This window comes from Trichomonas vaginalis, chromosome VI, assembly GCF_026262505.1.
Source record: "Trichomonas vaginalis G3 chromosome VI, whole genome shotgun sequence".
NCBI classification, from domain to species: Eukaryota; Parabasalia; order Trichomonadida; family Trichomonadidae; genus Trichomonas; species Trichomonas vaginalis.
In genome coordinates this window covers 11,299,537-11,318,332 of record NC_067208.1, presented here as the reverse complement: position 1 = coordinate 11,318,332, position 18,796 = coordinate 11,299,537, and the positions used below count along the sequence as shown (strand labels likewise).

The window sequence follows — 18,796 nt, the reverse complement described above, 5'->3', positions numbered from 1 at the left end:
TCAGAATTTCAAAAAAATGCTGATTTATCTCTTCGTGGCGCAAACAATTCCTGTTCTGCGCCACGAGGATAATCCATACACTGTTCTTGGCTTAAGACCAGATGCTTCACTCGAAGATATACAGTTTGCCTATGAAAAATTACTTCGATTATATCGTGATACAGATAATGATGATTTATTCAGCGAAAACCTTAACAAAATTACAGAGGCATATGAAATACTAACAAATCCTGATCGTCGATATATATTTGATCATTACCGAATAACATCACACGAAAAGATCAAAACAACTCGACAAAAAGCTACAGATTTTGTATCAAAAATCAGAAATATCGGACGTGGTGACTTTTTTCGAGAATACAATCCAAATCCTGTAAATTATTTTACACCACTATATGTTTCCCAAGATCCTGAAGGGTTATTACAATTAAATGACAGATGCTTTGTGCTTGCATATAGCGAGAATGACTATAATTCATCATTTGATTATGGAAGAGCATTTGAGAGCGCTGCTCTTGACTTTTCTCCGTATTTTTCTTTCTGGAGGATCTCGCTTGAACATATGGGCGGCTGGTTTTTCGATGCTTACAAAATAAATCACAGACCAGGAGTTGCTTACCTCAAAAGAAACAGCCAGAACAAAGTCGTCGTGAAAAAGACAATTAGAACAACAGATAAAGACATTCTAAAGAAATGGATTACGAATTTGACACCAGATCATATTTTGAAAGTGTCAGATGTAGAAGAAGCAGCAAAATGGGTGAAATCTGAACCATACCATACACATATTATCTCATTTGCCTACTCAGAAACGCCTCCTTTCTTTTTGCGAGCGATGTCATTTAATTATCCAACAATTCGCTTTGCATATTTGAGAAATGAGTCAGCTCTTTCGCATTCTAAATGGAATTATACGAAGTTTCCAACGACGCTTGTGTTTAGAGGTGGAAATTCATTTGAATATCGAGGAAATATAAGTTTAAACATGCTGAGTGGGTATTACTATAGTCCTTTTGTTTGGAAATTAATGTGGGAGCACCAGAATTTCTTATTATATTGCGGAACTCGCAAATATCCATTTAATTATTCTTTACACGTGACAATTACAGATCCATCATCTCTTTTCGCTTGGCTGATCAATGTAAAAGATGGAGATTGGAGATATATAGACTCAAATGCGCGGTTAATGTATAATATCGATGAAAATGGAGATCCAGTTGGAAAACCTGTTAAACTGCCATTTATTGGTGGCTTAATAGCTGCTCTCAGTTCATCACACATTATGACTTCAAACAAACAAATTAATTGGTCAATTTTTATAATTATTATTGGTTATATTATTCATTTATGTTTTAGAGATTAAATATTAGATGTTATTTAATAATTGAAATGTTTTTATAGATGTTAAAAAAGAAATTATTGGAAATTGATCATAAAAATTCTTCAATATGAAATATTTCTTTGAGATAATCATCAATTTAAGAACTTTATCTAAAATTATAAAATAATATATCATTAAAAGTTATTTTCTAATTTTGGTATTTTGACTTTTCAGGCAAATTTTTTTTTATTTGATGGAAGTTTTTATTCATCCTCAAGCACTTCTTCAAATTGCTGATCACACAACACGCTCCAAATACTTTTCAGAAAATATAAAGTACATTTGTGGCGTAATTTATGGAAGACAAGAAGGATCTGATTTAGAATTAACATCCACTATCGAAATCAACTTTATTGAAGAAGGATATGAAATTAAAGTCAATCCAAAAACATATGAGCCATTAAATAATCATCATTTAAAGTTATATCCAGAAGAAATTCCATTGGCTTGGTATTCATGCCAAGATTTACCAGAAAGCGAGATTTCTAAAATTAACAATGCATTTGCCGAAATATTTAAAGTTTATCTTCGCATTCATTTTAAGAATGAAGAAAATCCAATTGATGTGTTCCTTCTTTCTGAAAATGAAACATGGATACCAACATCATACTCATACAAAACAGAAGCACCTGAAAGAATCGCACTTATTCACTTACAATCTGATGGAAAAGCAGAAAATAGAATTGAATTCACTAAAACTGCTTTCAGGGTTCTTGATTCCCACATTGACAAGATTCTTTCATATCTTGAAAATGTAAAATCTGGCAATAAACCTTTCAATTGCGAATTAGTACGAAAATGCGCAACAATCGCTAAATGGTGGAAGCATAGCCATATGAAGAAACAACCAACTAGACTTGTCACAGCTGGTGAGCTTTCTTACATCACAGGAATCCTTGCTGAAACTTATATCGAACTCGAGTCTAAATACAAGAAGAATACGCATTAATATAGCAATTTCTTCTATAAAGCACAAAGTTTTATATTGTTTGCGATAAAATAATAAATAAAATTGGTTTTTATTTTTTATTTTTGTTTAAAATTTTTCCAAAAAATGATTATTATTGGGGATAATCTGTTCGATCAAATTCCTCATAAGATTTACATTGTTATTTTATAGTGTTCCATGAGTTTGGTTATATCCAACACTCAATCAAAATTAAGAAATACATTTTTCTCAATTTAAAGGTTCATCTTTACCCTTGAATATGTTTTAATGAATATATATAGTTTTGTGGCTTTTAATTTAAAGTTATAATACTCAAGAACAGCTAAATTTGTGACAAGAATTATACATACTTCAATAAAATGTTTTCTGACTTTTATATTTTGGTCAATCTAAAGCGATCAGAAATAGTTTTAATTTGAAATTCTAAAATTAAACTATACATAACATTTTAGTCGCAATAATTCTACAACAATTAATATAATATTTTAAATGGCATGCGGTTCATTGATATGATCAGAAAGCCAAAGCCTATTGGCTAACTTTAATAAACTATTAACTTCGATATCATGCTTTTTCTGCAATGCGCACATAGTTGAGATGAAGTCATCTGGTCTGAGCTCATAAGTGAAGTGGACCAAATGAGAAACTGCGAGATAATATGAATATTCTATAAAATTATAAAAATGAGCAAATAAAGAATCCCAAATCAAAACAAGTTTGTTTAGAGCGTAATCCTGAGCGAAAAGTATGTTTAGCCATCGTAGGGCAAAGTTAATTGGTGGAATATTAACTTTAATAATGATACTTGCGGCGTAAGAATGATGTTTTGATAAAACATTCATAAATTTGGCCATTTTGGCTAGTATAAAACTCGAATGATCCTTTGTTATATATAAGTCTCCTAATTGAGTCACTGAAAATAATTGTTGAAACATAAAGAAAACCATGGCTTCGACCTTTGAATAATCATTATCGAAAAAATCTGCAGCGGAAGAGAAAACATAGTATAAAGGACAAATGATTTCATTAAATCCTTGAATGTAAGCAAGGCCTGCATTGAGTTTACCAAATACATATAAGGCTCTTTCTACTCTTCGTATATGTCTTGAAAATGGTATTAAAGTGCTGTTTTTTGGGTTTGGAATTGATGGATCTGGATTAGGAAAACAAGTAATTTGATTTCCGGTTCGTACGATATCTCTATGAATAACATCCATTAACTTATTATCTGGTAAACCGAAATTTGATTCAGAATTCTCGAAAATTTGTTCTTCGAATTTTTCGATATGGAATGTTCGAATGTAAGCCATATAGTCTTTATAGTGGAGTAAAATCTGATCCTTCCATTCACTTGGAGCTGGAGATACTAATCCTGAAGTGATCATCCATGCTAAACATCTATCAGTATTAGTACAATTATGAAGTCCTAGTGACAATTCTTTTCTAAGATTGTGCATGTCAATATTTTTATTGTTTGGTTGGGGCTTAAATAGTTCCTCCCTTTCGAAACCCATCTCAATAAAAAAATTTTTTTTAGTTATCGATTCTGAACAATCTTAACCATCAACTACTAATGGGTAAATTATGATTGAATGATGATAAGGTATCCTTGTTTATACTTAACATCATTGGGTTCATTGTAATTTTGGAGATTTCCAATATGAGAGTATTTTTTAATTTTTCTCCAATTGATATGATGGATTTTATAAACATGCATCATATTGATATGTTATGAATTGTTTCTCTCAAATTATATTTAATTACAACAAATTTTCAAGAATTTAGATCCGGAATCAAATAGCGAATATGTAAATACCTCAGATAGAATGTGACAAAACCGACCACATAATCATATCGGAATCAAAGCAAAAATTAATTTAAATTATCCTCAATAAGATGTAAATACAAGCTTATATCACTTTAGCGTATGATTATATGGTGATATAAATTGATGTAAAAGATTAGTAAGAGAATTTCTATTAAATAAATCGAAATTTGATAAAATTTATCAACAAACTGAATAATTATATGTATAGATCGATGCATCGACTTGTAATGAAAGGTGGCATAACTATTATAGTATGAAAATTTGAGTCAATACGAATAATAAGCGGAATTTCTCATAAGAACAATTTGATCAGCGGTAAAATAACGAACAAATTGGTTGATACGAATTTTAGACAACATAAACGTGGAATACAACAAACATAGATAATTACAGCTAAGGGTTTCGTTTTGCGAAAAAAACGTACAATACGCAATTTCGCTAAAAAAACATTTAGCTAGCAATTTCGACATTTGACTCCACTCAAGACGTCACTTTTTTAATTTTGCGGTATCATATTTTTGGAAAATCTTTATGAATATTATATGAAAAGTCTCTTTAATATCTATATTTCATATTTTTATCGATTTTTAAAGTTTTTGCGAAAAGTATTCAATTATTTTTGCTATTTGGTCGGGGAAATGTCAGATTTGCGACATTTTCTGATATGATATTCAGATTCTACGTTGATAATAATGCTTATAGAACCCTCTTGCTATTGTGTCAAAATTGCGAAACCGATAGCAAAAATATCTCGCAATATCAAAATTGAGATATTGAGTGAATTATGCATTATAGAGATTAAAAATCTGATTTGTGAAAACATCTCATCAGTTTCTAGCTAATTCAAAAATCTTTACTATCTTATTCGATTAAAATGAAAAGGGAATAGTTTCATTATGCTTTAAATGACAGCCTTATAATATAATCATAGTTTTCGCTCAATATGCAGCATTTTTTTTTCGAAATCTATGGTCAATATCCTAAATACTGATTGCTTTGCATTCATATCTCTTACAGTTTCTATACCCACATCACTATTCATTGCTATTCCTATCTTTTTCATTTTTGTTTGTTTCTCATAATTTCTCAAAAAACACGATAACTTGATATTTGTAAATATCATACTTTATAACGTAAATAAGAACTTGACCTATTAAGAAAAGCAGTAATGAAAAGAAAATCTGAAATTCATAAAAATTACAAGTTTCTGATGACAATTAGCTTAATTAAACCAGGCACAAGATTATATAATTGTATTTTCTATCCAATTATCCATATAATATCTTATCCAGAAAAAATAACTTGATCAATACCAAATGATTTTTTAACTAGTAAATAAAGTATTTTCTTTACACACACATTGTATATCATAGTTTTTTTTGGTTTCGCAAAACATCCAAAAACAAATATGCTATAAAAGTGACAATTTTAGCAAAACGAAACCCTTATTACAGCAGATTTCGAATTGAAAAACGCAAAAGACATTAGAGAAATTTTTGGCGGGCAAGTATTCAAAATTTTTAATGGGGCGAAATTGGAACGATCAGGAGGATGAAACCCTGAGATCAATGGTCGCCACCCATGGGAAGCAATGGGCCCTAATTGCTACGTTTATACCAGGACGCACAGCTTCTCAAGTCGCAGCCAGATGGGAAAAATGCATTGACCCAAATATTACAAAAGGACCATTTACACCTGACGAAGATGCTTTAATTATCGAGTTTGTTGCAAAGAACGGTCCGCGCAGCTGGCCTAGAATTACACAATTAATCCCACAACGCTCTTCAAAGCAATGTCGCGAAAGATGGTTTAATCACTTAGATCCGAACGTTGTTAAGCAAGCCTGGACTCCAGAAGAAGATAATACGATTTATACACAACATCAATCTTTAGGACCTAAGTGGTCTCTAATTGCTAAAATGATACCTGGTAGAACAGATAATGCAGTTAAAAACAGATGGAATTCTTCAATCTCAAAGAGAATTCAAAAAGATGCTAATGGTAACGAATATTTACTCCCAGATTCATCAAAAAGAGCGCATAAAACAAGTAAATCACAGAAAGAAAGGCCACCGCCAATTCTTACAACAGCTCCACCAAAACCTCCGGCCTTGGAAATTCCTCCACCTCAGCCAGCAAACCAATTGCAACCAACACCATCTTTGGATACAAACTTAATATCACCATCAATTCCATTTACTCCGTTTACTTCCACAACGCCTTCGTTTACTGGTGGAGATGGTACAATATTCTCGCCTACTTCACCGATGCCAGGATTTCAAACGACCCCTGGTGCTTTTGGCGGTTTGATGTCGCCAATTACACCTGGATCGAATTTCCTGCTCTCTCCTACTACTCCCATGAAACAAGATTTTGGCGAAGCCAATATCTTTAAATGAAAAATTAATGTTCTTACTCCTACTAAAAAGTATTATATTTATTTTGGATGTGCTTACCCAAATAACGTTTTTTCGAATTTCTTATTTTCCATAAATCTCGCTCAAAAATATCATTACTTTATGGTTGGAATCGTCGCTAATAGAAATTAACACTTTTCTTTTCATCCCCAATCTTCCATAATTTCTGAACTGATTAAATTTAAATAATAGCTATATTAACATAATAGCAATGAATTTTTTATGAATTACGCAATGGAATTTCTTTATAATATCTCAGATTCGAATCAAAATGTATGTTATCATTTTAGCCTGTGCGTTATTCCTATATTGGAACCAATAACAATATGAGAGAAAAGCAATTTCATAATCAATTACCAATGGTTTCAATATGCTGCAGCATTTGAATTAATTAAAAGCAATAAAGCATTGATTTTCATATGAAAATCCAATAAAAATGTGTGTACTTGCTAATTTTGCTTGAGTAAAAGCTTAAGTAAAACACAATAAAAATTTAAACGTTCACCGCTCAATAAAAATAATATGGAAGAAATTGACTTAGATTCATGCTTTAATGAAGAAGAAGCAGATAAACAAACACAAGAAGAGGAAGCTAGTAATGAGTGCGACATTCAAAATCTTCAATTACAAAATACACGACTTCAAGAAATAAATTCAAACCTTCAAACTTCTATTGATGGATTAAAAAATCAATTAAAAGAAGCGTTAGATACTGTAAATTCAAGGCAAGCGATATCTACTCAAAATCAGCAGCTCAAAACACAATTGAAAGAAGAGAAAGATAAAAATACGCAATTAACGCAACAAATTAAAGATATTTCAACAAACAATGAAAACGAAATAAAGAAATTAAAACAAGAAATCACTGAACTTCAAGTTACGAAATCACAACTCGAAAATGAGCTTGATTCTTTGAGCGGGCAGAAAAATAAGTTACGTATTGAAAAGAGAGCATTAAGAAAAGAACTTGATGATAAAGATATCGCTATTGAGACTCTTCTTAATCAAGTTGAAAAATTCAAACTTTACAAGAAGAAACTTCAATCAAAGAGCCAAGATATGACAGCAGCAATAGCATCTTTACAAAAGGATTTAGATCAAAATGCAATTGCACTCAAAAAAGAGCAATCCGAAAAATCTGACGCGATTAAAGATATTGAAACGCATAAATCTAAGATTGAGTATCAAAATAAATTCATTGATGACTTAAAATCTCAAATACTTAGTCTCAGAAATACATTAACAACAAAAGAAAGTGCTTTATCTCAGATTGAAGAGAATCTTAATGAGCAAGAGGCAGAAATCGAGAAATTAGCTAAAGATAAACAGAAATTTGTCGAATTACTTCAAAAACAATCAACAATCTTAACAGTTTCGGAAATGAGAATTGAATCTCTTCAAAAAGAGATCCATTCTCTTCAGAATAAGCTTGAACAAAAATCTGCTAAAGATGCAGCTAAAGCATACGATACTTCTTCTCTTGAAATTCCATTTGAAGGAGAATTGAAATCTGATTGCGAAACAGTATTGAAAACAACTCAATTACAACCTATGCAACGAGTTCAGAAGATATTTAATGATGTTGCTGTTTATTTATCTCAAGTTGAAACAGAACTCAGAAATCTCAAAATTTCGCAAGATGAAATTAAAGAAAAATCGCATAAGAATGAAGAAAAGGCAGAGTTGTTTAGACAGATATTGCAATCAATCTTAAAAGATTTCAAATTGCTCACTCTTTCAGAAACTAATGTTAATCAAGCCGCAAATTGCGAAAATGATGATAAACTCATTACATTCATGACACAAAAATGTTCTGAAATTGATCCTCTTATCAGAGAAAAAGTCATGAGAGATAATCATTTTATTTCGGATGATTTCTTCTTTACAAACGATGTTGCAAAGAAGAAGAAAGAAATTCAATCAATTGCAGAACAATCTGGACCAACATTTGCTATTCTTACTGCACAATTTTTGTCCAATGAAGTTCTTCAAAATGAATTATTGAAATATACAACTCTTCAAGAGAAACATTCTTCAGAAGATTCCGTTACAGAAGAAGAGAAGAAAGATAAAATGGAGCAAAATATAATTGAAAACCAGCAATTACAACAACAAGTAGAAGACATCACTAAGCAATTAAACAACTACAAATCAAAGGCCAAGAAATCATTAAACTCACAAATGGAACTTCAAAAGGCTGACATTGAACAGAAAGCGCAGATCAAACAACTTCAAATTCAAGTTGATAATTTGAAATCCGAACTTGATGTAGCAAATATGAAGTTACAAGTTGCACAGAATGATATCGAAGCTAAAGAACATGAAAAATCAGAGTTGATTGAACAATTTAACAATCAATTAGCTCAAAACATCGAAGAAGCTGTTAAATCTAAGGTAGAAGAGATTGAACAACTTAATACTATTCTCAAACAGACACAAATTGACAATGCATCAGCTATTCTCCAGAAGAACAAACAAATCAAGAAGCAAGAAGAGCAATTTAGACGTGAAATTGGAAATCTCCAAGATCAAATTGGAGCAATCGTTCAGAAGACAGAAGAAAAGAGAAAGAAACAAAGAAGAAATCAGAAATTACTCGAACAACAGCATCAAAGTACAATAAACGAAATGAATGCTGGCTTTGAATTAATTAAACAGAATATGAATCAAGTCATTGAACAGCTTAAAGAAAAAGTTCAACAATCAAACAATTCCATAGAAAAGCTTAGTCAGCAACTTAACCAATGTGAAAATGAAAACAAAGTATTAAAGACTGAAAATGAGAATTTAGCAAATTCTCAGAAGAAACTTCAAAGCGAATTCAACGTAATGAAGAACCAAATAGGAAAGGAACGTCAGCAAATAAGTGGACAACTTGCAGCACAAACTATGGTATATGAAGCTAAGATACAGAAAGCAGTTAAAGAGGCAAAAGATAGCGCTGATAAGAAGATCAATGAATTTCTTGAATATTCTTACAGTAAATTCAACGGATTTTATGATATCGATGGCGGAGAATTTGGAGAAGAATCATTCAAGCAGCTTCTAACAATGATCAAAAGTGATCTTGAGAAGCTCAATTATTTCCAAAATGAGGCAACCAAATTCACACCAATCAAATAATTCATAGTTTTTATTTATTATTTCATCTTTTTTGTTTTGATATTTTTAGTTTTTATTAAAATCGATTTCTATTCAGTTTTATTTCCGAATTTGTGTATGTCCTTTAACATCCCTTAAGGATCAGTATCTTTCTGACAATACTTTATCGAAAGTGTTAGTAAATTAAACAAGATTTATAAATTTCAATATGATTATTGAAAGAAATACTAATAAAACTAAAATACTAACGATGGATCTTTATTTTAGATATACACAAAGATAAAAAACTTGGTTTCATTATGAAATAATTTTTTATTTCAGAAATAACGGCCTCAAAATTATAATTTAAAGTTATCGAATTTTAACAATGCCAATGGTATGTATTTTTTTCATCATTTGAGAAAAATTTTTTTAAAATTTTCCATTTTTTGAAAATGTTGTTTTTATATTCTCTTTTATCTGCGTCGACTGTTTCCGAAGGCAATATGAAGCCCAATACTAAGGCTGAAGTTCTGTTAGACTTTGGCTTTGAAAACCAAGGAAAATTTAAATTAGTCGTTGATGCTCCGAATATTACAGGTACCAAAGCGATCCTAATGAACAAGCTACAGTATGATAAGAAACGTAAACAAATTGATACATTCCAAAAATATTGCAATAAAAATACTTCAACTAAATTTATCTCGCATACTTACGATACTATACAAGGTAATAGTTTGCTTATACATATTCAAGATCCTGAGATTTATTATCCTATAATTATAAACTGCAACAATATTTCGTTAGACTATGTCGTCTTTTACGAGAATCCGAACACTTATGTTGACTATCGAGAAAAGAATAACGTATATGTTGCAACATTTAGCTGTATTGTCGAATTTTTGATCACAATTTCTTGGTATTACAGAACCCAAGCAAAAAAATGTACAAATGTTGATTTATTCGATTCTTTTATGTTCGGAAGCTTCCTTAAAAGTATTACAAGCCTAATTTCTGTGATTTACTGGACAAATTTAAGTTTTGCATTAAATATTAGTCCAAATATACAGCGCATTGTCGAGATTGTCAATTTTGTTGGTAATACTTTCGTTTTTATACCAATAATGTATACAATCAACGGAATGAGTTTAATCGATTTAAATAACGCATCTTTTCAAAAACTATTAGCCAACTTAGCATTTGCTGGATACTCCGCGACCAAATACTTCAGAGCTTATTTGAATGGATACATGTATTACGTAATGTTCATTGTTGAAGTCCTTCCTATCATTGTATGCAGTTTCTACATGAAAACTAATCGTATTATATTTGATTTGATATCGGATATACACAAAAACAATGAAAAAATGAAGCCAAAATGTGATCAATTAAATATAATTCTTAACAAGATAACTGTTTTGTTATATAATGTATTAATGTTAGATATACTTGCTGTTGTATTCCATTTAACACGTTTTTATTTGACAATGGAATTAGAAGTTATAATTTGTTTAATTTCTTTTTCATGTTTATACATTTTCTGGAATCATTTTGATTGTTTCGAATCCTCTGGAGATTATTTTGATAGCCAAGACCCATTTGATATTATAACTATTAGATTATCACAAATTATTGAACAGATGGGAAGAGACATGAAAGCAAATCAAATGGATAAATGTTTGGAAGGAATAAATGAATACGAAAATCTTATTGATAAATACAATACTTTGGCTGAGATGTTGCATCAACCTAAGTTCCCTGATAACTACAGACTTAAAGAAATGTTTAAACAAGACTTGCAAAAATGTGTTAAAAAATTAATGAATGAACAAAAAAGTGACACGCATCAAAATTTGAATAAACAAAAAAGTGACGGACATCAAAATTTGAATGAAAATAAACAAAAATCAAAGAATTCAAATAAAAATGAAAATGATGTTAATAAGTTACTTGATAATTTTGTTAAAGATGGGCAGCTTAAAGATGATCAATTGAAGAAAGCTATTGATGATTTCGTTGAGGATAAACTCTTGAAAAATCCTCAAAATCAACAAAAAAGTGACAAACATCAAACAAAGAATGAAAGTCAAGAAAAATCTACAGGTACTACTGAACAAATAGAAGAACTTCAGAAGAAGAGAGACAAAGAACTTGAGATACTCCAAAGTATTCCTTTGCATAGTAATGATAATCAGCTTGAATCAACAATAATAAATAGAAATAATATGCAGAATTTGGATGAATTCATTAATAGTAAAGGAGAATCTGAAATTGAGCAGATGGACTTCGTTGCTGGAAAAGACAGAAGTTTGAAGTTTAATCACAAAAGAAAGAAAGTTCTTGAAGAATACAAAGATAGGAATATTGGTCGCTGCTACATTTGCTAACTAAAATTAAAAATTACTTCTAATACATTTTTTATTTTTATATATTTATTGCTCGACCCTTGAAAGTCAAAAAGTTGTATTGTAATGTCTGCACGTTCAATGTTATTCTATAATTTGCTTCCTAATGATCGTGATAAGAATGGAATGAATTCAATTTTTGCAACTAGTATTAAAAAGCTTTAAGGGTGCACTTACTCCCCTGCGACAGGGCCTTCAATTCAGATGTTTAAGGTTGAATTTCAACGTGCTTCACGCAAGTCAGATGGGCGTAAGTTCACCCTTTAAAATAAATGAAAATATGTTTTAGAAATTAACTAGTTAATTAAATTTTTAAATGATTTGATATTATAGTAAATTACATGATTATCATAGGGGTAATAAATAGAAGGAACATCAATCTATTCTGATTTGCGCATGCTGATATAAAAATAGGAACGGGACTAAAGAGAATTGTAAAATCAGAAATTAAATTTGTCGTAAAGTCGGTAACTTCTAAAGAATTTGAAAGTGTAGTGTTATCAGTTTTAGAACTTAAAATATGGGATGTTGTAGTAATACTATCATCAATGATCAGTAGAGTTGGAAAAGAATTTTGAAAAATGCATATATTTTGGTATAAATGGGCATATCGCACCATGTTTAACAAAGCAGTTTTGCATTTATTTTGAACGAAATTGACATTTATTGTCAGATTTAATTTGGCATTTTCTCTTGAAGCCATGAAATAAGTACTCATTAATGAGTTGTTTATCAAATTAGAGTTTGAAACTCTGTACAGAATTGGATTGTTTCCGACAAAAATAGCTCCATTTCCTAGAGGAGAGTTGTAATTGCTTACATTAATTTCTGTCATTTGAGTTGATCCGAAGTTCGGATTCAATCCAGAATTGGAATTTTTACAGGAATCACAAGAAATATGATCATATATTTGCATGCTATCAGAACGAGAGACGGTAATTCCAATGTTAGTTGAAGAGCAATTAAAAATTGAATTAAATTCAAATTTAAAAATTTTGCCGTCAAAACCAACAGTTGATGGAGTTCTTGTATTGACAAAATTCATCGTTCTGGAACTATTACAAGATGAAAAGATGCATGATTTAACAGATAAATCGATTTGTTGTTCAACAAAAATTGGACAAGTATTATGATTCTCGAAAACAGAACTAAAGACTTCGAGGTCATGATTTATTCCTTGAATATCATTATTGTAGCTTTGGAATCGAAGTGTCATTTAAATCTACTCATTCAAAGAGAAAACCAACAAATCTTATTCTGGCACTTTTCAAAAATTTAATAGAATAGATTAACCTTTTTTATACTCTGTAGAGAACTAATATGCATATTGTTCTTCGATTTGGCGAAAGCATTAATTGTCATTGCTTAATCTGCCAGAAGAATCCTCAAGCAAAACTCTCCCGGAAAAATAAAGTATCAAAAAGTGATGATATCAAGGTAGAAATCTCACAAAATTAGATTGGAATTTTTAAAAGATTATAAAATGATAATTACATTAATAAAATGAATGAAATTAAAGCGTGTTTGACAAACACAGACTGAGATGTATATTGGAACTGGACTGAAAAGAATAGTGAAATCTGGAACTAAGTTCGTTGTAAAATCTGTTACTTCTAAAATATCCGACAATGTACTATTATCTGTTAAAGAATCTATTATAGTATATACAGGGCTAACACTATCATCTGCAGTAACTAAAGTTGGGAATGTATTTTGAAAAATACATAAATTTTCATACAAATGAGAATTTTGCCATAAGTGCAATAATGAAGTATTACATTTATTGTTTATAAAATTGGCATCAATTGTTATATTTTCTGTGGCTTTGTCTCTAGAACTAGGGAAATAGGCAGATTGCAAAGAGTTGTTAACGATGTTAATAAGTGAAGCTCTATATGCTATTGGATTATTTCCAATAAAGATCACCCCGTTTCCTCTTGCTGCAACAAAATTAGAAATATTAATTTCTGATAAACTACATGATCCGCTATTTGGATTTAATCCAGAAATCGATTTTGAGCAGGAATCACATGAAATGTGGTCATATGTTTGTAATTTATCAGAACGTGAAACTGTTGTACCAATGTTCGTTGATGAGCAATGATAAATTGAAATGTATTCAAATTTAAAAATTTTGCCGTCAAAGCCAACAGTAGATGGAGTTCTTGTTGAAATGAAATCCATGGTTCTTGAACTACTACATGTAACAAAGGAGCATGTAATAACAGATAAATCGATTTGTTGCTCAACAAAAATTGGACAAGTAATTTGGTATTCAAAAACAGAACTAAATACTTCAATATTATGATTAGTTCCTTGAACATCATTATTGTAGTTTTGGAATCTAAGTGTCATTTGAAACTACTTACTTGAATCGTGAAATGAGTGCCAAACCTTTGAATGTGTCACTTTTCAATAAAAAATAAAAATTTCAAATATTTTTATTTTGTCTCACATTTCACTCAATATATGGATGCCGTTTTGCTAATACTGTCACTTTATAGAACTAATTTAAAAAAGTTTTCCATCGAATTAAGAAAAGACCCACGCCTTCTACTCCGACTTTTCTAGAGGCAAAACCATATAAAATATCATGAATATCAAGTTTAAAAAGTGAAAAATAACATGAATTATGAATTTAGATAAAGCTTTTTGCATATAATTTTTCCACAAAGCGATATCCTTACTTAAAATCTAATAACTCTATGAGATGAAACAGAACAAATAACAAATAAAAAAAATGAAATAAATACTAATTCAAACTTGAAATCATATTCTATGCGTCAGTCTCTCAAGATTTAAGTGAATTAAATAGGTTTACACCCATTAATATTTTCATTTATAACCGATAATTCTAAACATGCTGGAGAATATCTGTTTATTAAGTTTATAGAATGATAATTACATTAATAAAATGAATGAAATTAAAGCGTGTTTGACAAACACAGACTGAGATGTATATTGGAACTGGACTGAAAAGAATAGTGAAATCTGGAACTAAGTTTGTAGTAAAATCTGTTATTTCTAAAATATCCGACAATGTATTATTATCTGTTAAAGAATTTATTATAGTAAAAATTAGATTTGCATTATTTTCTAAAGCAATTAAAGATGGAAATGTATTTTGGAAAATACATAATTTATCAAACAATTGACATGTTCGCCAAATGTACAATAGAGCGTTTCCACATTCATTTTTTATAAAATTGATATTTGTCGTCAAATTTTCAATTGGGTTTATTCTAGATGTAATAAAATAACAGGTTGAAAAAGAGTTATTAACAAAATTTATTAAAGATACTTTGCATGCAATATGATTATTTCCAACAAAAATAGCACCATTTCCGCTAGAAGAAACAAAATTAGAAATATTTATCTCGGAATACGTACATGAACCAAAATTTGAGTTCAGACCAGAAATTGATTTCGAACAAGAATCACATGAAATATGGTTAAATGTTTGCAACTTGGTCGAACGCGAAACGGTAGTGCCAATCAGATTTGAAGTGCAATTTTGAATAGAAATATATTGGAATTTAAAAAATTTTCCGTCAAAGCCAACAGTGGATGGGGTTCTTGTAGAAATAAAATACATTGCTCTGGAACTAGTACATGTTGTAAAAGAACATGAGATAACGGATAAATCAATTTGTTGTTCAACAAAAATTGGACATGAAATCTGATTTTCAAAAACAGAATTAAAAACTTCAATATCGTGATTAGTTCCTTGAACATCATTGTTGTAATTTTGGAATCTAAGAATCATTTGAAACTACTGGCTGGAATTACAAAATGATAGTCAAATTTAGTTTTTGACACTTTTCAAGATTTGAAATGAACGATAAAAATAAATTAGAATAGAAAACTATTTATAATAGAATAAAAGGCATAATATATTGGAATAAAGCTTGACTACTTCTAGTTAACGATACAGAGCAATAAAATACTGAAGGACTATACTGGATTGTAAAGTCAGGAATTGAGTTTGTTGTAAAATCGGTTTTTGTAAATGTTGTTACAAAATTATCATTATCTGTAAAGCAGTTCAGAAAAGTATATGTAGGAGATTTATCAGTTTGTAGCAAGCTCGGACTTATACATCCAAATATACAAATATTTTCTAATAAAAGTACGTGTTGCCAAAATTTAAAAACGCTTTGACTATAATTTGAATTTACAAAATTGACAAATTTTGATACTTGGGTATTTGTTTGATCAATCGATGCAACAGAATATCCTGCACTTTGATTATTGTTAACTAAGTTAACATGAGTAACAGAATATTTGGATGGATCGTTTCCAAGAAAAATGGCTCCGTTTGGTTTAGATGAAGTAAAAGATGTCAGATTTATGTTTGACAAACTGCAATCATACAGCCGCCAGTTTTTGTTTCGCATTGATCAAAAGAAATATGATCATAATCTTGTGTTTGATTTGTGAATGATACAACAACACCCATATTGGCAGAAGTGCAATTTTTGACCATTAAAAATTCACCTTTAATACAATTGCCGTTAAAACCTAGAGCAGAAGGTGTTCTGGAAGTGAGAAATTGCAAGGGTTTCGAGCTGTAGCATGATAGTATGAATGAATTACCAACGAATAAATCGATGTATCGCTCAATAAGAATTGGACATGAATTTTGATTTTCAAAAACAGAGTAGAAGATCTCAATATTATGTGTGTCATTTTCTAATGCGTTGTTGTAATTCTGAAATCTAAGAGTCATTTAAAAAGAGAAGCATATCCCAATAAAACTTATAAGGTTTGAATAAACTGGCACTTTTTTAAACAATAAAATAATTTCATATTCAAGTTATTGATGAATTTGTAGGTGTGTGTGATTTAAATGCATCGTTTTTCATGAAAATCACTATTGTTTCAATTCTTTTATCCGAAAATTAGCAATTTACGCCTGTTAATAGTCAAGTATCGAGTATACAAAATAAGGGAAAAGCACTTTTAGTCAGGTGAAGCATTAAGGCCATAATTTGAAATGAATACAGACAAAATTAGAAGTTTTTTATTAAATTTGTTTATTTTATAAATATTTCCTTATAATTATAATTAAATGTTCATCGGTAATAAATATATCTTCTTTTATTTCAGATTGATTAAATTAACAATTGCATAATGAAATATGCTATCCGCCAATCGGTTCTGCATCGAAAATACATTAAGCATTTTAAAAGGAATGTGATGGCTTATACTCATTATTTATTTAGTCGGATTTAAATCCGTTAGAAAATAGAAGTCATAGCATAGTATAGTATTTTAATAAGTAAATTACAACACATGGTATATGGTTAATGCTGCCCTCTTGGAACAACATCAATAATTCCAGGAATATGGTTTTTACCAACGGTTTCAAGTTCAGGTAAGTAGCGAGGCTGCTTCCAACTGTATGACTGTTGCGGATACATTGGAGAAATTTGAGGTTGATTTGGTAAATATGTTGATTGCTGAGATTGTAGTCGCATCATAGATTGTTGATTAGCCATCATTTGCTGGTCGTACATAAGCTGTTCAACTAAGAATTTAGCTTTTCTACCTTTTTTTCTGATTCTTTTTTTCTTGTAGTTGACTTCTTCTGGGTCGGATGAATAGTTACTTGCATAGTCTTCTTTCACATCGGGATCTTCCGGTGTCCATTGATCGTTTGGGTTGCCGTCGCTATCATCTTCATCAACGGCATGCGCTCCATGCCGTGAAGCTTTAGAGCTATTGGCGTGTCTGCGCATGCTGGAATGTATCGTGAAAAATAGAATTGTATTTGAATTTTGATAGTTTTAACTTGATTATTTAGTTTTCAAAATATTATCGAACCTCTCAAATTATATTGTATAACTCAGAATTTTTTGTGAGCGGTATTAAGAAATTCTATTAGTTATTCAAAATTTAGTTGTTTTAACATTTGACATTTCGATTTGGATAAATTTTTAATGTTGAACGATGACTAATTAGATCAAAAATTTAACTTGAAAAATCGGTTTAAATTCAGTCCTTTAAAATCTTTGCGAAAATTTAAAAATATGGAATGTCTGAAAAAGAAGAATGCGTCTTTCGATTTAAACGATATGCTATTTTTTGACACTTGTTGTCGTTTTTTATCCGCGCTAATCGTTTTAATTGGATTGGTAATCATAGTAATGTTAATGAGGTAAATAATTTCAAAAATGATAAGTGTTCAATTAAAAATTTTCACTCAAAATTGGCCATTCATGTCATCCTCCTTTGGATAACAACGCATTATAGCTTGCAATTCAAAATTGTCTAGTGAAATGTCAAGAAAATGACGATCCAACTGAATAATTTGCTTTTGAATTCCCAGATAATTTTATTCGATTTTTCAGTTATTTTCTGATATTAAATATATATCTGATGCAGTTTTAAAAAAAAAAAAAAGGTAGTGGGGCTTCCAGGCACTTCGTGCCCTCTAGCCCCGAAGATGTTTAGTATAAATGAAGTTTTTATTCGGAAAATTGTTAGTCTTCTGGTGTGAATTCAGAGGACTCTTCTTCTTCCTCCATTGCTTCTGGGAAGAAGCCTTCTTCTGGGTCGAAAACATTATATAATGTGTCGCTTTTCACAAATTATATATGTTTTCATGTTTTGTCACTTTTCTGTCACTTTTCAGGTAAAAACATTTTTATTATTATATATAAATGAATTTTACAAAACCACCGTTACCGTTCTTTGGAAATAAGAGTAAATGTAAAGATATTATATTGAGAG

At 30.2% G+C, this 18,796-nt stretch overlaps 11 protein-coding genes across 11 annotated transcripts; 6 read left to right on the top strand and 5 right to left on the bottom strand.

The window, feature by feature from the left end:
* Positions 1–16: 16 nt before the first annotated feature.
* TVAGG3_0845960 (DNAJ-like protein subfamily C member 16 family) lies at positions 17–1,374 on the top strand (the record flags this gene model as incomplete). The annotated part of the gene is made up of 1 exon (XM_001327614.2): positions 17–1,363. One exon carries the CDS (start codon positions 17–19, stop codon positions 1,361–1,363), a length of 1,347 nt encoding a protein of 448 aa, XP_001327649.1.
* A 200-nt stretch (positions 1,375–1,574) lies between these two features.
* On the top strand, positions 1,575–2,330 carry TVAGG3_0845950 (protein deneddylation; the record flags this gene model as incomplete). Its single annotated transcript, XM_001327615.1, has 1 exon — positions 1,575–2,330. The coding sequence occupies one exon, from the start codon at positions 1,575–1,577 to the stop codon at positions 2,328–2,330; it is 756 nt and encodes a 251-aa protein (XP_001327650.1).
* Positions 2,331–2,395: 65 nt separating this feature from the next.
* On the bottom strand, positions 2,396–3,850 carry TVAGG3_0845940 (regulation of vesicle fusion; the record flags this gene model as incomplete). The annotated part of the gene is made up of 1 exon (XM_001327616.1): positions 2,816–3,844. One exon carries the CDS (start codon positions 3,842–3,844, stop codon positions 2,816–2,818), a length of 1,029 nt encoding a protein of 342 aa, XP_001327651.1.
* Positions 3,851–5,681: 1,831 nt separating this feature from the next.
* TVAGG3_0845930 (RNA polymerase II transcription regulator recruiting protein) lies at positions 5,682–6,605 on the top strand (the record flags this gene model as incomplete). The annotated part of the gene is made up of 1 exon (XM_001327617.2): positions 5,682–6,557. The coding sequence occupies one exon, from the start codon at positions 5,682–5,684 to the stop codon at positions 6,555–6,557; it is 876 nt and encodes a 291-aa protein (XP_001327652.1).
* A 492-nt stretch (positions 6,606–7,097) lies between these two features.
* On the top strand, positions 7,098–8,082 carry TVAGG3_0845920 (biological adhesion protein; the record flags this gene model as incomplete). The annotated part of the gene is made up of 1 exon (XM_001327618.2): positions 7,098–8,082. A coding segment is annotated over one exon (985 nt), but the record flags the coding sequence as incomplete, so codon positions are not given.
* Positions 8,083–8,126: 44 nt separating this feature from the next.
* Positions 8,127–9,698, top strand: TVAGG3_0845910 (biological adhesion protein; the record flags this gene model as incomplete). Its single annotated transcript, XM_001327619.1, has 1 exon — positions 8,127–9,698. One exon carries the CDS (start codon positions 8,127–8,129, stop codon positions 9,696–9,698), a length of 1,572 nt encoding a protein of 523 aa, XP_001327654.1.
* Positions 9,699–10,111: 413 nt separating this feature from the next.
* On the top strand, positions 10,112–12,043 carry TVAGG3_0845900 (uncharacterized protein; the record flags this gene model as incomplete). Its single annotated transcript, XM_001327620.1, has 1 exon — positions 10,112–12,043. One exon carries the CDS (start codon positions 10,112–10,114, stop codon positions 12,041–12,043), a length of 1,932 nt encoding a protein of 643 aa, XP_001327655.1.
* Positions 12,044–12,096: 53 nt separating this feature from the next.
* TVAGG3_0845890 (uncharacterized protein) lies at positions 12,097–13,304 on the bottom strand (the record flags this gene model as incomplete). The annotated part of the gene is made up of 1 exon (XM_001327621.2): positions 12,399–13,277. The coding sequence occupies one exon, from the start codon at positions 13,275–13,277 to the stop codon at positions 12,399–12,401; it is 879 nt and encodes a 292-aa protein (XP_001327656.1).
* A 134-nt stretch (positions 13,305–13,438) lies between these two features.
* TVAGG3_0845880 (uncharacterized protein) lies at positions 13,439–14,448 on the bottom strand (the record flags this gene model as incomplete). The annotated part of the gene is made up of 1 exon (XM_001327622.1): positions 13,538–14,416. The coding sequence occupies one exon, from the start codon at positions 14,414–14,416 to the stop codon at positions 13,538–13,540; it is 879 nt and encodes a 292-aa protein (XP_001327657.1).
* Positions 14,449–16,328: 1,880 nt separating this feature from the next.
* On the bottom strand, positions 16,329–16,819 carry TVAGG3_0845870 (uncharacterized protein; the record flags this gene model as incomplete). Its single annotated transcript, XM_001327623.2, has 1 exon — positions 16,410–16,790. One exon carries the CDS (start codon positions 16,788–16,790, stop codon positions 16,410–16,412), a length of 381 nt encoding a protein of 126 aa, XP_001327658.1.
* A 548-nt stretch (positions 16,820–17,367) lies between these two features.
* On the bottom strand, positions 17,368–17,802 carry TVAGG3_0845860 (uncharacterized protein; the record flags this gene model as incomplete). Its single annotated transcript, XM_001327624.1, has 1 exon — positions 17,368–17,802. One exon carries the CDS (start codon positions 17,800–17,802, stop codon positions 17,368–17,370), a length of 435 nt encoding a protein of 144 aa, XP_001327659.1.
* Between the last annotated feature and the right edge of the window lie 994 nt (positions 17,803–18,796).